This window comes from Stegodyphus dumicola, chromosome 5 (genome assembly GCF_044657685.1).
Source record: "Stegodyphus dumicola isolate Sdum_Otavi_A_Nest chromosome 5, ASM4465768v1".
NCBI lineage: Eukaryota > Metazoa > Arthropoda > Arachnida > Araneae > Eresidae > Stegodyphus > Stegodyphus dumicola.
Genome location: NC_140772.1, coordinates 87,696,162 through 87,712,842, shown reverse-complemented (window position 1 = coordinate 87,712,842; position 16,681 = coordinate 87,696,162). Strand labels below are relative to the sequence as shown.

The 16,681-nt window shown below is 30.5% G+C and overlaps 1 protein-coding gene across 3 annotated transcripts in view; it reads right to left on the bottom strand.

The window, feature by feature from the left end:
- LOC118181836 (cell adhesion molecule Dscam1-like) overlaps nucleotides 1-15,541 on the bottom strand; it is a 1,419,238-nt gene extending 1,403,697 nt beyond the window's left edge. For all 3 annotated transcript variants that reach the window (XM_085816859.1, XM_085816860.1, XM_085816861.1), the window contains exon 1: nucleotides 14,392-15,541. In XM_085816859.1, coding sequence (XP_085672985.1) covers nucleotides 14,392-14,437 — 46 coding nt within the window. In that variant the 5' untranslated portion in view covers nucleotides 14,438-15,541. The remainder of the gene's footprint in view (nucleotides 1-14,391) is intronic.
- Between the last annotated feature and the right edge of the window lie 1,140 nt (nucleotides 15,542-16,681).

Sequence of the window (16,681 nt, the reverse complement as noted above, 5' to 3'; positions counted from 1 at the left end):
GTTCTAAATTTCTTACTTCTTATATATATATATATATGTGTGTGTGTGTGTGTGTGTTTGTGTGTATGTATATGTTTTTACAATAACTCTGTTATTACCAATTTTTTTTATTTACGATATTTAGTCAATAAAATTTAGTATTTTATTTTAATTTACTTTTGTCTTATGTTTTTGCTGGGCGATTGTAACAGCTTTAGTGTTCTCAAAATATCCTTTTATTATTAAGGATTAAAACTGCTTCTTATTACAGCTATATTATAAGAGAATTTATTGCCTATGACTTATTTTGCTTTAGTCTTACGTGACGGTAACAGATAATCATCAAGACAGATTTTGCTACTTTCATGGGAAAAAGCTTCCAAAAGTTATCGTGTTATGTCAATTACACGAAAAAATTAGATACTACAAAAATTAGCATAATATGTTGCTTTCAAACGTTTAGAATACAAATATAACAATAACATGTTTTTAAATTTTCGTATATCAAAATATGTCTATCAACGGAAGATCAGAGACATATTTGTGCCAAATATAATCTATATTTGTTATCGTTCTAAGAGTAAAACTTATCTCTTCTCAAGATAAACGTCTATGCGGAACTACTCTGATATGCGCCCTCAAGTCGCCAAATTTCTCGCCAAATATTTTGGGCGAGAAACTCCACGCTGCCATATTGCTATCTAAATTTTGTGTCTACATTTCGAACTTTAAGCCTAAAATGTCTCCAAAAACACGGTTTTCGCGAATGCAAAAACCCCGTTTTGAACACACAATTTAAGCTAAAAATCCGAAACAAAAACAAAAAAATTAGATAGCAAAACCGTGAAGTTTCTAACCAAAATTATTTGACAAGTGTCCATGTACACAGCGATATGTTTTAACTTAAAAAAAAAAAAAAAAAAAAAAAAATCTACGAATGGCACAATCTAGGCAACGAACGAATCTACGAACTACGCACACCTCGCTTTAATAAATTAACATAACAACAATAACTTTCAAAGAATACCATGTACACAGCATCATGTTCCATCTTAAAAAAACATCTACGAATTGCACAATTTAGGCAACAAACGAATCTACGAACTACGCACACCTCACTTTAATAAATTAACATAACAACAATAAATTTCAAAGAATACCATGTACACAGCGTTCTGTTTCAACTTTAAAAAACATCTACGAATTGCACAATTTAGACGGTACGCACTAATCAACAAAATAACTAAAATAAATTTCAAACAATTAAAAAAAACATCAATAAGGACAGAAATTCATACTAAAAAATGAACATAACTTTCTACAAAATAAGAACAAGAATAAAATAAAATGCACTTACCATTAATGCTTTTTCGAACAGCAGAAATACCAATTTCATACCGCCTTTAACATGCCGCCACGTAATCACTATCGTATTTATATGACAGCCAGACACACTATTCAGAAAATTCACACTATGGTTCACAAATAAATAAAATAACAAATAATCACAAATCCCTACTTCTATCAAGCTCAGCCACTAAATTTAATCAGAAAGCACATAATTTACAGCCACTAAAAATAATCTCCCATACCCTCTTTCCACACCTTCAAATACCCATTGCCCCTCAACAGGATGGCCACGACGATATTTCCTTTTGCCGAACTTCAATTCAACAACTTTCACCATTATATCTTTCCCCCCTAGCTTCTCAGACGCAAAGCATGACGCGAACCAACGAACTCCAGCGAAAGATTTTTCAACGTCAACAGGGTTGCCATACAACACGCAATCGCGCCAAAAACCAGCGCAGAACACATATCGCCACATTTGGTGAAATTAGGGCGTATATCATAGTTGTACCGTCTATGCATTTAATATATTAGAAAAACACTCTAGGTCATCAATAGTAACTTAAAGAAAATTATAGCAAAATTTTATTAATTTTTGGACGTCTGCAGCAAATGTAAAACATTTAACAAAAGTATTTTTGGAAGGATTATAAGGTATTTCTCCCACTTCCTAGCGTCCTTCGTGGTGTAGTGGTTCTGCACGCTGGGCCGGTATTCCAGAGGTCCGTGGTTCGATTCCCGGCGAAGGCGCTTGCATATTTTTCATCTCTCTGGCTTCCAAAAAATCCGAATGTCTCTTCAGGATTATCATTACTTTTACATTATTTCTATTAAAAATTGTTTGACTCCCAAGCCAGTGCTTTCGTACTGATGTAATTTAAAAATAAAATTAGATTTTAATAGTTAGAGAAATAATATAACGCACAAACATGCGCAATTGTTTAGTGAATTTATTTACAATCCATATTTCAAAAAATAAAATATTCCGATGTTTATAATATATTTGCCCAATTACTTATGGAACATTTGTTGTTGCATTTGTCCAGTGATTACAGAAGTTTTCCGCTTAAAATGAATATATCAGTGAACTGTAATACACTTATAAAAGTTTTTAAGACAAAATGTTGTATGGCTTATACCTTTTAGAAATATAGCTTTAAGACAATTTCTATAATTGCAACGTTTTCCTATTTCGATAAAAGCACAAAATAAGGAATTATTTTAAAACAGTATTTCTTCCAAGGAAAAATGTTATAAATGCATCACATTTCAGTAATAAATTCTTGAAATAGTCTTTTAATAAGCTTTTAGCTATAATTTCGGTTTCTGTGTAAGGGGGGTTCTTAACAGAAACACAAAATAAAGTCCACAATAATTTTATGCAGATGGTAACTAATTGACTTCTTTAAAACTCTTAGTTTGTTTTCAATATAAGAAAATGCTACATAAAAATTGTCTAATAGACATCAAAACAGAAAGTGTGGCTATGTTAAAATAGAGTATTTAATATGCATGTTACCAGAAAAGTATGAAATGCCGGCATTCTATGAAATACTTAGCGTTTTCAGCCAAGTATGAAATATACGAAATTTATATACATTGCCTAGGCATAGTATATAATACCTATGTATTCTATATAATAGCAGATGCTCTTTAGTCAATGTATGAAATAAAACATCATTTTAATATTATTGTACGTACATTCTTCAAAAATACAAATGTTATTTTGAAAAGGTAATGAAAGAGTGGCATTAAAATATTTTTATTCAAAATACATAAAGAAAAATTAATGTTGTACGAAGAAAAAATTATGCCTTTCTTATTAATGAAAACAAAATTTTCATATAAAAAGTAAGAAGTTTAAATTATATGATATGTTGTGGCGTGGTTAACTTCAATAACATTTTAAATTCAATTCTTTACTTTTTTCACTCAAAGACATTTCACACTCGGCACATTGTTTTACTCAGACAGTTATGAATCCTTGGCAACCTCCATTGTACTGAGCAGCTGCAACTGACCACAGAAGAATTTCATGGTCAGCAATACCTTCATTTCTAAAAGAGTACTTATAAGGTAAATGAACTGCGACCTCGTATATAGTTGTTTCAAAACTCTTTTATACATTCCAAATCGGTAGAAGTTATCCTCTATCACACTCATTACAACTGTACGAGATATCATATACTTCCCACCGCCCAGGCGGTATAGTGCTTAAGGGAGAAGTCTGCGATAACAAAGGGCCCTGGTTTGAACCCCGGAGAAGGCATGGTTATAATTGCCCGTCCCCTTCATAGCAGGCAAAGGTGGCCCACATTTTAGGTGCCTCCATAATACATTAACCACCACATCTGGCCTTAGCAGTGGCCTACGTATATGATGACTCGTGCCCGCCGTTAGGAATCATACATATATATATACATTTTCTCTAGCATTGTATGCTATATGGAGATATCTTGCATACTCTCCCGGTCTGTCATTTGGCATTCTATAGAATGTCTAAGCAGTGTGTGAAACGTTTAATCGTTTCCTACATTACCGGCCAGTTTTGGGCATTCTATAGTATGCCGGATTTCATACTTTGCTTCATAGATACACGTAAAATGATGAATTTATTATCGAGAATACCTTTTAAAAACAATAGCAAAAATATTCAAAAAAAATGCGATATGTTACTTTGCTTGGCCATCAAATTCTAAAAATGTAATGAAAATTGAAGGAAAAAAGAATTCATTTGCATTTTAAGACAAAAGAAGAAAAAAGCATGACTAAGGAAAGAAAGCATGACTGTTGCCTTCCCTAATTAATTAAAAAAAAAACTTGGAAAAACCTTAGTGAATTCTTTTATTTAATCCTTCAATGAAACTGATAAAAACATATTAATATGGTTCGTATTCTTTTAAAGTAAATAATAAGTAAAACTGAGTCTATTTCCGGTTCTCTTGAGTTTTGCTATGTTCATTTCATTTTTTTTTCACTCGTGTACTAGGAGCTTATATTTTTAAAATAATATCTAAATGAGACAAACACAGAAATACTGATTTCTCTAGAGAGAAACTGAATTAAATGATAATTTAGTTCCCTTTAATTTACTTCGTTTATCACGATTTATTTTCTCTTCAAAAATCTTACATTCGGCTTCATTTTTTCGTTTATGTTGCTGGAAAATTTTATGTTTACTCATCAAAAAAATATTTGCGATGCATAACTACTGAGCATCGTTGTAGATTCTTAAAGTTATATCCAACTAATATTTGTCTAAAAATCGGTTTGTAATTACATCATCTACACAAAAAGAAATTAAAGACAAAATTTCGAGATTACGAATTTTCCATTATGTTATAAAAGCAAAAACGCCAGCCTAAAAAATATGCATAATTATTAAAAATGAATTTTTGAACAAATTTTTTCAAAGTGTTTTTTTTTTTTTTTAAATTGCATGTTAAAATTATTTATAATGAAAAGTAAATTTGTAATATTCTTCAAGGCATATTTATCTTTAACTGTTTAATTTTTAAAGCCGGAAGATAAAATACTGTTTAAAATGAATTGGAATAAAATGTGAATACTCAAATATTTTTAAGAACTGATGATATAAATTCTTTAAATCACATTTTTTTCTGCAACAGTTAAGAAACTATATCTATTATTAGCATCATTTACTGTTTCTTTTCTCCGCTGGCGGGACAACCGGTCCGCTTAGGAAATATGCTTGCAAGCCTTGTTAAGTTCCATCGACGACTAAATCATTTCCTAGAGCCATAGATCAAGTTCCTAAAGTCTGTAAAGGGAAAGCAAGTGATGGAATTAAGAAAAATAAAATAAAATAGAAAATGAACGGGAGCTGGTGAGTTAACTTGAATAAATAGGAAAACATGCAAGAGATGAGAAGATACGTGAATATAGATCTATGTAAGTGCTGAAAATTCGGAAGGCAAAGTGACATGCAACCACGGCATCACGGCGGGAATTATATCATGGATCCGAATTGTTGGAAATCAGAAGTGCAATCCTTAATACGCTTATTGGCATATAGGTTATTAAAAGTGTTTTAGCCCATAATTATTAGCATCATAATAATTTAATGTAGGCATTGAATATAGCTTTAAAATGGGTAATAACTCATATTACAAAACATATTTGAATGAACAGACGCTGCCACTTATATTTTAACCTTGACCCGACAAATTCCGCCAGAAAATGCGAAGTGATTTTTAAAATGCTTTGAGACGAATACTGAAAATTTCCATCTGACCCTTTAATCTGACATCGTTTGGAAAACATTTGCTAGTTTCTTTATGATGGTAAGCAAATAAACGACTAAAAGGCACCAGTAACAGACCGAAACAGAATGATATTACATTAAACAACAGGCAAAAAATAGCGTATCCAGTTATTTCTGCAGTCTGATCCCCACCGATCTTTATCCAGTCTCCAATATGAATGTATACAATCTCTACTATGCATACCGTTCTTACACAGTAAAATTCCGTTTTCTTATGCAATATGATTCACATGGAAACAAGATCTGGTGACAAGAATGTATACGACGCAGACATTTCGAATTTCCTAATAGGGAAAAGTATCATTCATAGAAATTACCAGAAGTTGCCTATTGTACCCCAGATGTATTTTCATCAATCTTCTGGAAAAGATGACGAAGGGGCAATTCATGTGCAACAAGCATACAAACCAATGCAGTTTATGACCAACAAATATGTCAAAAAGATCCGCTTCTAGTTTGCGCCATCTTAGCCCAATATAAACAATGACTCATAAAGCAACACTGACAAAACACACTGAACAACCAACCAATTAACAATAAAAAGTCGTTAAAAATCATGGAAGCCTCGTGATTGCTTACTCCAAGCTAGAAGCAATAGTCAGATTAGAACCCGTTTTGCATCCAGTAGCAAATTTCAAAATCTGAAATTTGAAACAATTTGTATAAATTTGTACAAATTTGAAAGTTCGGTTAAAGAAATCGTGTGTTTTCCTTTTTAACTGGCTACTGAATAAAGTGATGAAATAGTTTGATCTACAATATTTAAAACTAAGTATCGTTTTATAATTAAAGTTTTTCTAAAGAAGGTCTTAATCCTGAAGAACAAAAGCGACGGAAATCATGCATATACTGCTTCCTCTCCTTCCTATTTTACTGTTAAAATTTAACTAAAAAAATTCCATAGTCTTAAAAATTCGAAGATAGTTTCGACTGCCAGTGGCAATGATATCAGAAATTGTCTTTCATATATTGAATGATAAGAGATTAAAAGTCAAGAAGATCTAGCATCAAGACTAAATCTTTTGCGTATTCTGCACGAACATCATTATTTCTTACCTTCAGGAGAACCATCACGAACCATTTCATCATCAGGAGATGTAAACAAGCTGAAAGTTTTGTGATTTTGTATTTTCAGATATCCATACCTTATATATTTTTAGTTTTTTTCTAGGCTCATTATTGAAAGAGACGGTATGTATCACTCAAACTACATATACACATTTTCAGCAGGGAATTACTGTAGCAGTACATTTCAGTGTTATCAATGTACAGCGCATGCAGCCAGAAACTGAATTTGTTTTGATGTACGCCGGTTTATGGAAGATGTGTAATAGAAATTCTTTCCCAATAAATTTTAATCCTTTTTTCTATCTCATAAAAAAATGGCGCCCATTAATAATTTAGGAAGAAATATTTTGGAAGTAATTAAATACTACTTTTTAAAACTCTTTATTTTCTTTGTTAAAAATGCATCTTTATAGGAATATCTAAAAGTATCCGACAAATAAAACGGCGTTTGAATCATGTTATTAAAGAAAATACACATTGGCTTAATTTTGTGAAACTCATAATCTTATGCACTAATACAAATTAAATAATATAAAGATGTAATCATATTTTTAAAATATTTCCACAAAGAAGTGCTTGGATTATAATAAAAAGTGTTGTAATTTTAAAATTATTGAAAAAATAAGAAATAACATGTCTTCCAATAGAAAATAATTACTCGTTTTAAATTATGCAGATTTAAAGAAATCATTTTATTCCAGATCGAATCAAAATATTTTTGACCAAACTGAATTAAAAAAAGTGAGATAAACAAAATAATCTATAATATATGTCCTTATTTAAAGGTACTGGATACTCTTTTTTGATTAAAAATGAAAAAAAAGCTCTATCATAAGGCAATTTGTTAAGTAATGGAAATGTCCAGATAGAACGATTGGAAGTAAAAACAAAAGTAAAGCCCAGTATCTAAATTAATGTAGTTTAAGAAAACAAACAAAAGCAGAAAAAGTAAGGAAGCAGGCAAAATATTGAATGAATAAAAATGTTATCAGAGTAATTTACATATCAAAATTAGAGCTTTTTCTGAAAATAATAAGTTTATCCAGTCACCGAAGAACACTGTAAAACGAGCGTAAAAATGTATTTAGTTTTTGTTTGATGATATCAGTGTTTTTAACACTTCTAAATTGGCTTTCCTTGTAAAAATATTTTACTATTTTCTTAATAACATTCTCATTTTGAATAAATTATTTCCCACAGATATTTACGTAGCGGTAATGTATAGTATATACCTTAGAGCAAGATATAATCAGAGTTTTGGAAATATTGTTTTTAATTCTCTCTCTCTAAATTAACAGAAACCAACAAATAAAGTTCACTTATAGAAAATTGTGTGGAGTAAAGATGAAAAAAAGTTTTCATTCAAGTTTTAATGTATATCAATCAATATCAATTTTATCAGAAAGATTTATAAGTACCTATTCAGCGTTAGAAGCAGTAGCATTTTATTTTTAAAAGAGTTATTTTAAAAGGCAACTGCATAAAATATTAAAAATTCAATTTGTAACTGCTTAGCTTCACTATACGCTCCAAGAAAAATATCTTAATGTAATGAAGCCAAAAGAAGGAAAGAAAGGCAGATAAAAAAGAAAATTAATTGTTATTATATCCTTCTCAACAAATTTTCTTTTGTTACAGACTGAATAATTAATCTCAAAGTAATGCATAATGCATCGAGACAAATTACATTAAGAATATTAATTTAAGCATCGAGAGCATAAGGAACTATAATTATGAAAACAATTAAGTTAGCATTTTTAGTGATTAACATATTAAAATGTATTTATAAATGAATGTTCATGCTTATTAATCATAATTTATGAAATTCCAATTCATAACAATGCTGCTGATTGCAAATGTGATGGCAGATTCTATTTGAAATTATATATTACCAAATAGAAATGGAAGACGGAAAATTGATCATTCGTCAGTACTTTTTTTTCTATAAATTTCTCTCATTTTTCAGCAGCTGAGACTTTTCGATGGAATGGATGAATCTATTGAGGAGCAAACAGTACATTTAAAAGCAGTAAAATTCTGGGCAATTAAATTATTATCTATAATTGTTTCATGTTTAGTACAAAAGAGTAAAATGAAAGGTCTTTTACTCTGAAATAAAATTATGTCGGAAAAGAAAATAAAAGACTATTAAAAATTAGCACGCAGTATCAGCAAGTATGTGATAGCATATTGTTGCGTATGTACATGTTCGTAATGGATTGAATGCGCACAGCATTCAAGATGAGCGACTGATGACATTGTGTTTTCCAAAAGAAATTTTTACTGTTCTGGCACTTTTAACAAAAGTAATCATTCCGATCTTCTCAATATAATAGAATACAATCAGTAGTTACCGCTTCAAACTACTAAGAACTTTAAAAACAAGACAATGAGGCGAAAGCTCGCTCAATACTCTAACTTCTAGATTTCGTAAATGCTGGAAGCTCCAGTACCTTCAGTTCTCGTAATTGCTGGAATTATATCCCAGTGCCAGGATCGTACCAGTTACAGTTACACAGTGATCGCACTAAATGCTTGCCAACTCGACGACTTTTGTCGACTGGCAAAATTTGAAGGCAAAAATTAATTGCCAGAAACCTCACCAATTTGGGAAGATAGCCTCAATGTCAAGTGTTAATAGATTCAGTGTTAAATGGACCTCAATGTTAAATGTTTACTTCTGTAACCCTATTTTTCCAGCGAAGCTTTGCATTTTAAGTCCTTTCAAGTTACACGATACAACAGATAATACAATTTTTATAAAATTTCAATAATATTACTTACATATATATCAAATTCGTTATAACATTGTAATTAATATATTAGCGGATTGAATACGGATTATTTGAATTACGACGAAGCAATCTTATCTGCTAGGGAAAAGGGATGCCTTAAAGTATTTTCAGGAGAAACGGTCTCATAGCCTTGTTATACTCAAGGAAACTCATGTAGATTCCCTAACAGATTCCGTTCACAGAGATTTGTACCCGGGTCAAGCTACCACAGCTTAGCAGTTTTACTTCTTGGTCCCTGATGGGTGGTAAAATATTGTAGCTAACCGTTTTTATAAACTTCGTGCATCAGTTTGTGAATTTCAACAGAAAAGCTGTTTTCTGTATTTCACAAAGACAAATAAAATGTTCATTAATGTTATGTGTGCTAGTCCTGTTTAACCCTCCGAGCGTAAGGCTTTAGACCTGAAATTTCAAAATTCCTCAAAATATCATGAATAAATAGTACTCATAGTAAAATATCATGAATAATACGCGATTATAATAAAGAAAATGACTCGCTCTCTTTTTACCTTGATTCTTTATCTTCCAGTATAGGTTCTACCCAAAATCGGACCCATGAGAAGCCGGCAGAAATTTTCATGTTAAATGAACAAGAAAGCCGCTGTTCTATACGGAATGTTACGTCCGTAATACTGAGATAAAACGTTTGCTGATTAACGTGTTGTCTCTAGAGATTGTTTCGGATTTATTGTAATGTTAATTTTACTGAATACTAGTATTCAAGCTAAGGACTTGTAACCAGCATTTGATTTGCATTCTATCACCAAGGTGCGACATTCAATTCTAGTTTTGATTTCTATTCGTACTTTACAATATGCCGAAAAGTGATTTTAATTAGCAAATATCCGTATGATACTGTGTTATAAGAAACATTTCTACGACTTTTCTGTTCTCTTATCAACTCTACATCGTGCAGTGGTAAATGATTTAAATGATTACTGGTGAATGATTGAAGTTTTACTGTACTTTGATATAGCATAGAACACAGAATCAAATAATATTATTGAAGTATTATTCGGAATTCTATAATATTATTGGAAATTTAATACATGCAACTTGCGATTTAAGTATTGCATAGCTCAAATCTAACGAAGTCTATTTTACTGCTGTTTTGTTCAACCCAAAAGTGTCTCAAAATGCGATATTTTGCGTGGTCCACTCTAAATATTTTGTTCCGCTTTTCATTCGAGTCTATTCAGATAAATATACAATATTATTCTTTCATATTTAATTTCCACGTTATTAATTAGTCATCTAAACCGTCTAAACCCAAGAGATACGTATAAAAATATTGTTAATAGATGCATGCAATTATTTTTTAAATTTCTAATCTGATTTATTTAAATAAAAATGTATGTAATTCATGATATATCTAATTAAAAGCATTAAATATTTTTATAGAATTACGTTACTTATTTTTTCACTTTTTATATGTACAGAGAAGTGTATAGCGTTCACACATTTTTCTAAATTCATATTCATCTAATATCCTAGGAAGTGTTTCCCTGTTCCATCTGGGCCATCTTCCATCGATAATCTCTGCTTGTATACCATATTGAACTATAAAACATTACTTTTGGATGATCATTAAAAATCTGAATTCTTCCAATTTAAAAGTAACTGTGTATATCATCAAATCAGTAGTACTATTAAATTACAAAAATAATGAACAAAAAGTTCCTAGAAATGACTGTTCTGTTCCTCAACTGAAAATCTACACTGTGGTATACGCTCCTTGTAACTTAGCTCAAATTGCGATTGAGATATCACTCGTGGCTCTGTATTCTATCATTCTACATGTTTTCCAGTTTCCAGCACATTTTTAACAAACCAAACTTTGTCCTTGCATGAAACATTTAATGCATTAACTCTTTTTTCTTCTACTTTTTTTTTTCGCTTACTAAATTTGTGTATGTAGCCACTGCGATCATGCGATTGATTTTATCTACACAATTGTACTTCTAGATTCCATAAATAACATCTGTTAATTCTCTCATCCGACGGATGTCAAAGTTACCGTTGGTCCATTGGAAAGCATTTGGCAGGAAATTTGTATCGCCTTGCCATTATGCATTGCAGGATATCATATCCGCTATGTGTAAGTAAAGTTTAGATACTTTTCTATACTTTTACGTGTTATTTATCTTTCTATTTGGTTGACGTATATATATATATATATACACGTCAACTGTGTACTGTGTAAATTTGACTATATATATATATAGTTCATGTAACTATGTATGAGTTATTTCATAAGAAAAATAAGCTAATAAAATGAAATGTTAGTTTCCATAAGTTGTTTTAAAGAGTTATTTATAGATATTTATAGAAAGAGATCTAAATTTGTTGAAGAAATTGTTATTTTTTTAAGTATAGTCAATTTCTATCTCAGCACTTTGATGCTTCATTTTACATGGATTTAAGATATTTGTTAAAATGTAATTTAGGGTAATTTGATAAATTGTACATACACATTCATTAAAATTACGATTTAACTTGATTTAAAAATACTATTTTATTTGATTTTATGCTTTTTTTTATTTCATATATTAAGTAAAATTTTAAGTAAGTTTTGTCAATTATAACATATTTGAAGACATTTACAAAATAAAATCAAGCGCTTTTCCTCCAAAGTTTTATTAAATATTAGAATTCTGAAATATAAAAGCAATTTAAAACTTTAAAGTTTTAAAGTTTAGTCCAGAAATAACATAGATTTATTAGTTTATTTCCCCACATTTTTTGATATAAACATGCAAAAAAAGGACATAAATCTTCAAGAATCTAAAACATCCCTTTCAGTCAGCATGCTTATTTCAATAAAATTTACTACAATTTAATGTAAAGTTTTGTAAATAAGTCTAATTTCCTTAATTAACATTACGCATATCGAGCTGTTTCGAACTGCCCTGAAATGAATTATATCACATTCTTTCTTCAATAGCTGACTATTGTTCCATAGTAACTAGCTTAGGTACTATTGAACCATGAAAATCATTTCAAACCAAAATTGAAAACGATATAGTTTGAAATTTTGGTTTTCGGGGCTATTTGTCGACAACACGAAAAACACAGATTGACATTTATGAGCACTATTGAATTTCAAATACCAAACTAATTAATTTTAAAATTACAACATATATTTTTAATGAAATTAAGAGACCTAAAATAGTTTCGCATTATGTATTCTTATTCTGAGCCATAAAATTTAATATGCCTCGAATTGAACAATATCTGAATTTCATATTTGCATTTATATGGGTATGCACTGTCTAATTTTCTTTCTAAAACATGTAATATCATGTCATTATCAATTTATGCACCATGTATCTACTATACATATTCGATTAAAATTGAAATTCATTTCTTAATTATGGTTCAACGTTTCTCATGTCATGAATAAATTTCAAATTCAATTTACGCTGTATCTTTCGACTTCATATGCGTATATTTAATTATATATAAATATATCATTACATATGATATATATGTATATATATAAATATTCATATGTATATATCTAAAATATTACTAGTGATATTTCCAATTTTTGATCTTCCAACAACTTTATTAAAATCTCGCTTATTTAATTACTTCCTCAGTTTAAGCATATCGAGTTAGAACTGTATAAATGCACCAGTTTCGAAAAAACATGTATACGGGTATTGAGAAAAACATGATGAATCGAAGAATTTCATAACTTTATGTAGAAACCGGAAAACTGTAACTTTTTCTTGAGGTTTATTTTACCAGAATAGGGGGAGTTGAAATGTGTAAATTTACTAGAGAGGTATCCACGTTTCCTCCTCTTCCATCCCATTTGCCCAGAATAAACAGAAAATATTACTTAAATACACAACAGTTTTTTAAATTAATTCTTCAAATAAATTATGTATATCTGGAGGAAATATTTCAGATTATATCGACAGTAAAATGATCTGCTATCTAAAATATTGCACATTTCAACAAAGACTTAAGTATTTTCTGAAATGTTTATCTTAAAATTAAGCATACTTTTTTAATTATTAATGTACACTCCACGGTTTCTTCTGATCAGGAAAACAATTACATACTACTATATAAATGCTTAAATAGATTAATTACAAATACATTTATTGTTTACAAGTAAGTATTTTGCTTGAAAATATTCTATGCAAAATTGACGAAAACATAAATATACATAATTCCATTAGCACATTTGCTGGCTAAATGTTTCTTCATATTGAAAAATTTGCTTCAGACTTTATAAACGCTAAAATGTTTTTAAAAACTACCACTACATATTCTAATTTAAAAAAAATTAATTACATTTCTTTCTTTTATGAATTTAATGTTTAGATTAAATGCTCCTCACAGAATGCATAAGAGTGTCTCTTCCTTGAGAAACATTGTCCCCAAGCGTTGCAGAGTAGCATTAGCTAATATTATAATTAAAACTTTGAAAGAAAATTTTTTAAAAAAAGTTAATTTATATATAACGGATGAATGTTTTTCTGATAATCTGTACTTCTAAAAGAAATGCATTTTAAACATTATTATGCGTACTTAGTAGTATAGCATCTCATTTTAGGAGGAAATGTTTTACTTTTTTGGGAAGTAAAATACAGTCTTAATTTTCCGAAATAAGCATAGATACTTCCTTGACATTTTATTAGTACCATATGACTATGAACTACAGTTTAAAAAACACTAATCAATAAATGAATTGGATTCTTTGGGTCTCTTCAACATAAGCAAAATTACAAATGGGAAGGTAAGTACTAGTAGCTGAAAAATACAAAAATCAGTTCTTGACCTGTGAATATAACATTCACGGAGAACAAAGCTTCCGAATAACAATAAACAATTGGGTTAGTTCAGAAGTCGTCTCCTGTCTAAAATAAAGTGTAAAAAAGAAAGGAATTCATAACTTACCACTAAAGATGTGTGCACTGATGCTTAAGACAACAAACAACAACATGCTTGTGGTAAATGTTTCAAAAGTCAGTCAAAAAATTGTTCACTTTGCAGTGCACTAAATGCAATAAGTGAGCTGCGTCTCAGTTTCAACAGGCTGTGCAGATGAATTATTAACGAGCTTAAGAGCGCAATGTACGCCGTCTATTTTTTGAAATCGTAACGTCTGCAACAAGGTACCTTATATTTGTTTCAGTATACGTATTAACGGAGCTGGTGAACCTGTTGATATTAGTCAATTAAAAGCAAAAGATATATTTCAGGGTTTGTTGAATAATCTATATTTCAGATATTATTGTCAGAATATCGTAAGCGCTGCATATTACGTTTTTTATTTCGATCGTTATTTTTTTACCAGTCACGAAACGGTTTTGAAGAGCTCAACTTCCCTCAGGTAGCACCTGGATCAATGAAAACACAGATCAAACTATTGCATAAATATTTCTACGATATATGCTGTTAATATCACACATAACTACTGGTCTTCCATAACTTTATTCCATTTTTGCTCGTTATCGTCTACTAATGGGTATTTAATAGGGGAAACCATCAATCAATGACAAACTCGCTGACCACAAATACGATAAAATGGAGGAAATATATTTTAAACTTTACCGGTCGAGTTCACTGGAAATATCTAAATGTTATAAGGTATAGTGACAATATTAAAGTTTTATATCATTCCAATAACTCATTTTGAATGGTCTTAATTATAAATTTATACATTATTGTAATTTTTCTTTACATAATTAAAGGAAATTTAAGATTTGTCATTCGTATTCCAACAAAAATCATACTAAATAAATATATTTTTAACTTTTCGGCTATTGATAGTAAAACAAATAATCTTCGTCTGTAGTCATTAAAAGCTCTAATAAAATGTAGCAGGTAAAGTTAAGGAGTTGTACTTAAATCAGCAAAGTTATTCCGAACCACCTCTTGTAGAATCCGCAAGAAGACGACGCAATTATAAACCACAAAACGCTTACATGATGCTGTTACCCATGTAATCGCTCGTGTCCAGCAATTTTAGTGATTAAAGCCAAACGCGGTACCACGTGGTGAAACTTTTACTATCCGGACGAAGAGAGAAACGAGCGCCTCTCTTTTCGTGGCCGTTCATGCTCTGGAGGCAGGCGCTCTGGTTCCCTCACTTTTGAGAACATTGAGCGGCGCACTGTACTCTTGCGCACATTCAATTGATAGCTTTGGTGTCTAATTTGAAGAAAAGAGAGAAAGATGTGTGGGAGCAAGAAAAGGTGTTGGTGGCTAATCTAACTTCTACTCGTGCACGTTCTCTAAAACCTTTCTTTACACTTCATCTTAGTTTCGGACTCGTGACTTAGAGAAAAATGGCATTCTAAGAGATTACGTACAGATGAAAAAGGTTCTATCTGTTTATCTATAGATATATAGATTAAAGCTTGCTTACGTAAGCATAAGGAAAGCATTTAATAAACTGAGGATCTTCATCCTTATTAAAGGTATCTTTAACGGTTACATAGAAAGCTTAAATTTATATTAATTACTTTTATCTTACTGCTACCATACGCGTGCTAAAAGCCAGTTATTATTTATAACCTATCTTCCATGTCTTTTAAAGAGATATGTCTGCATTGAAAATAATATATATATTACCCTCGCCCCTCCCAAGAAAATTATATTTCATCTGGTTGGCAAGATTAGAAGGCGAAAGATAAAATGAAGCAACACAATAGAAAAGTGAAATGCAATTACTGAAAAAAAACGAATGATGTGAAACTATAGCTCCTTATCAAGGCGACCGAATTCAACCAGATCAACCACTTTCTTGAACTTATTTTCTTGAGAAATTAAAAAATAGTTCATTAACTTTTATTTATTTATGGTTCTTTATTTGCATTCATGATTATTTAAGACAAATATTTATTCGTTCTTTATCGGTATAATTAATAAAGATCAAGGTAAAAGAATATTCTTTGGTTTGTTTGTTTTAAATATTGAGCGGCTCCAATGAAGACTGTTACGTTTGTATTTGCTAATTATTCCTAACAGCCTAACTTCACGTCTGTATATATTGTATTATATAGGTGTTCGAAATTCTGCCTTACGCTTTCGTGGTTTTCCCCACGTGTAACATGTATACGAGCCAGTTTCCCTTAGAAAGTCCTCCACGAAGGCATACCTTTCCTTAGACAGATAGCCCTCGAGGCTTTGCCATAATCACACACACTTTCGCTTCCAGCAGCCCAACCGGTATAAGGTTTAG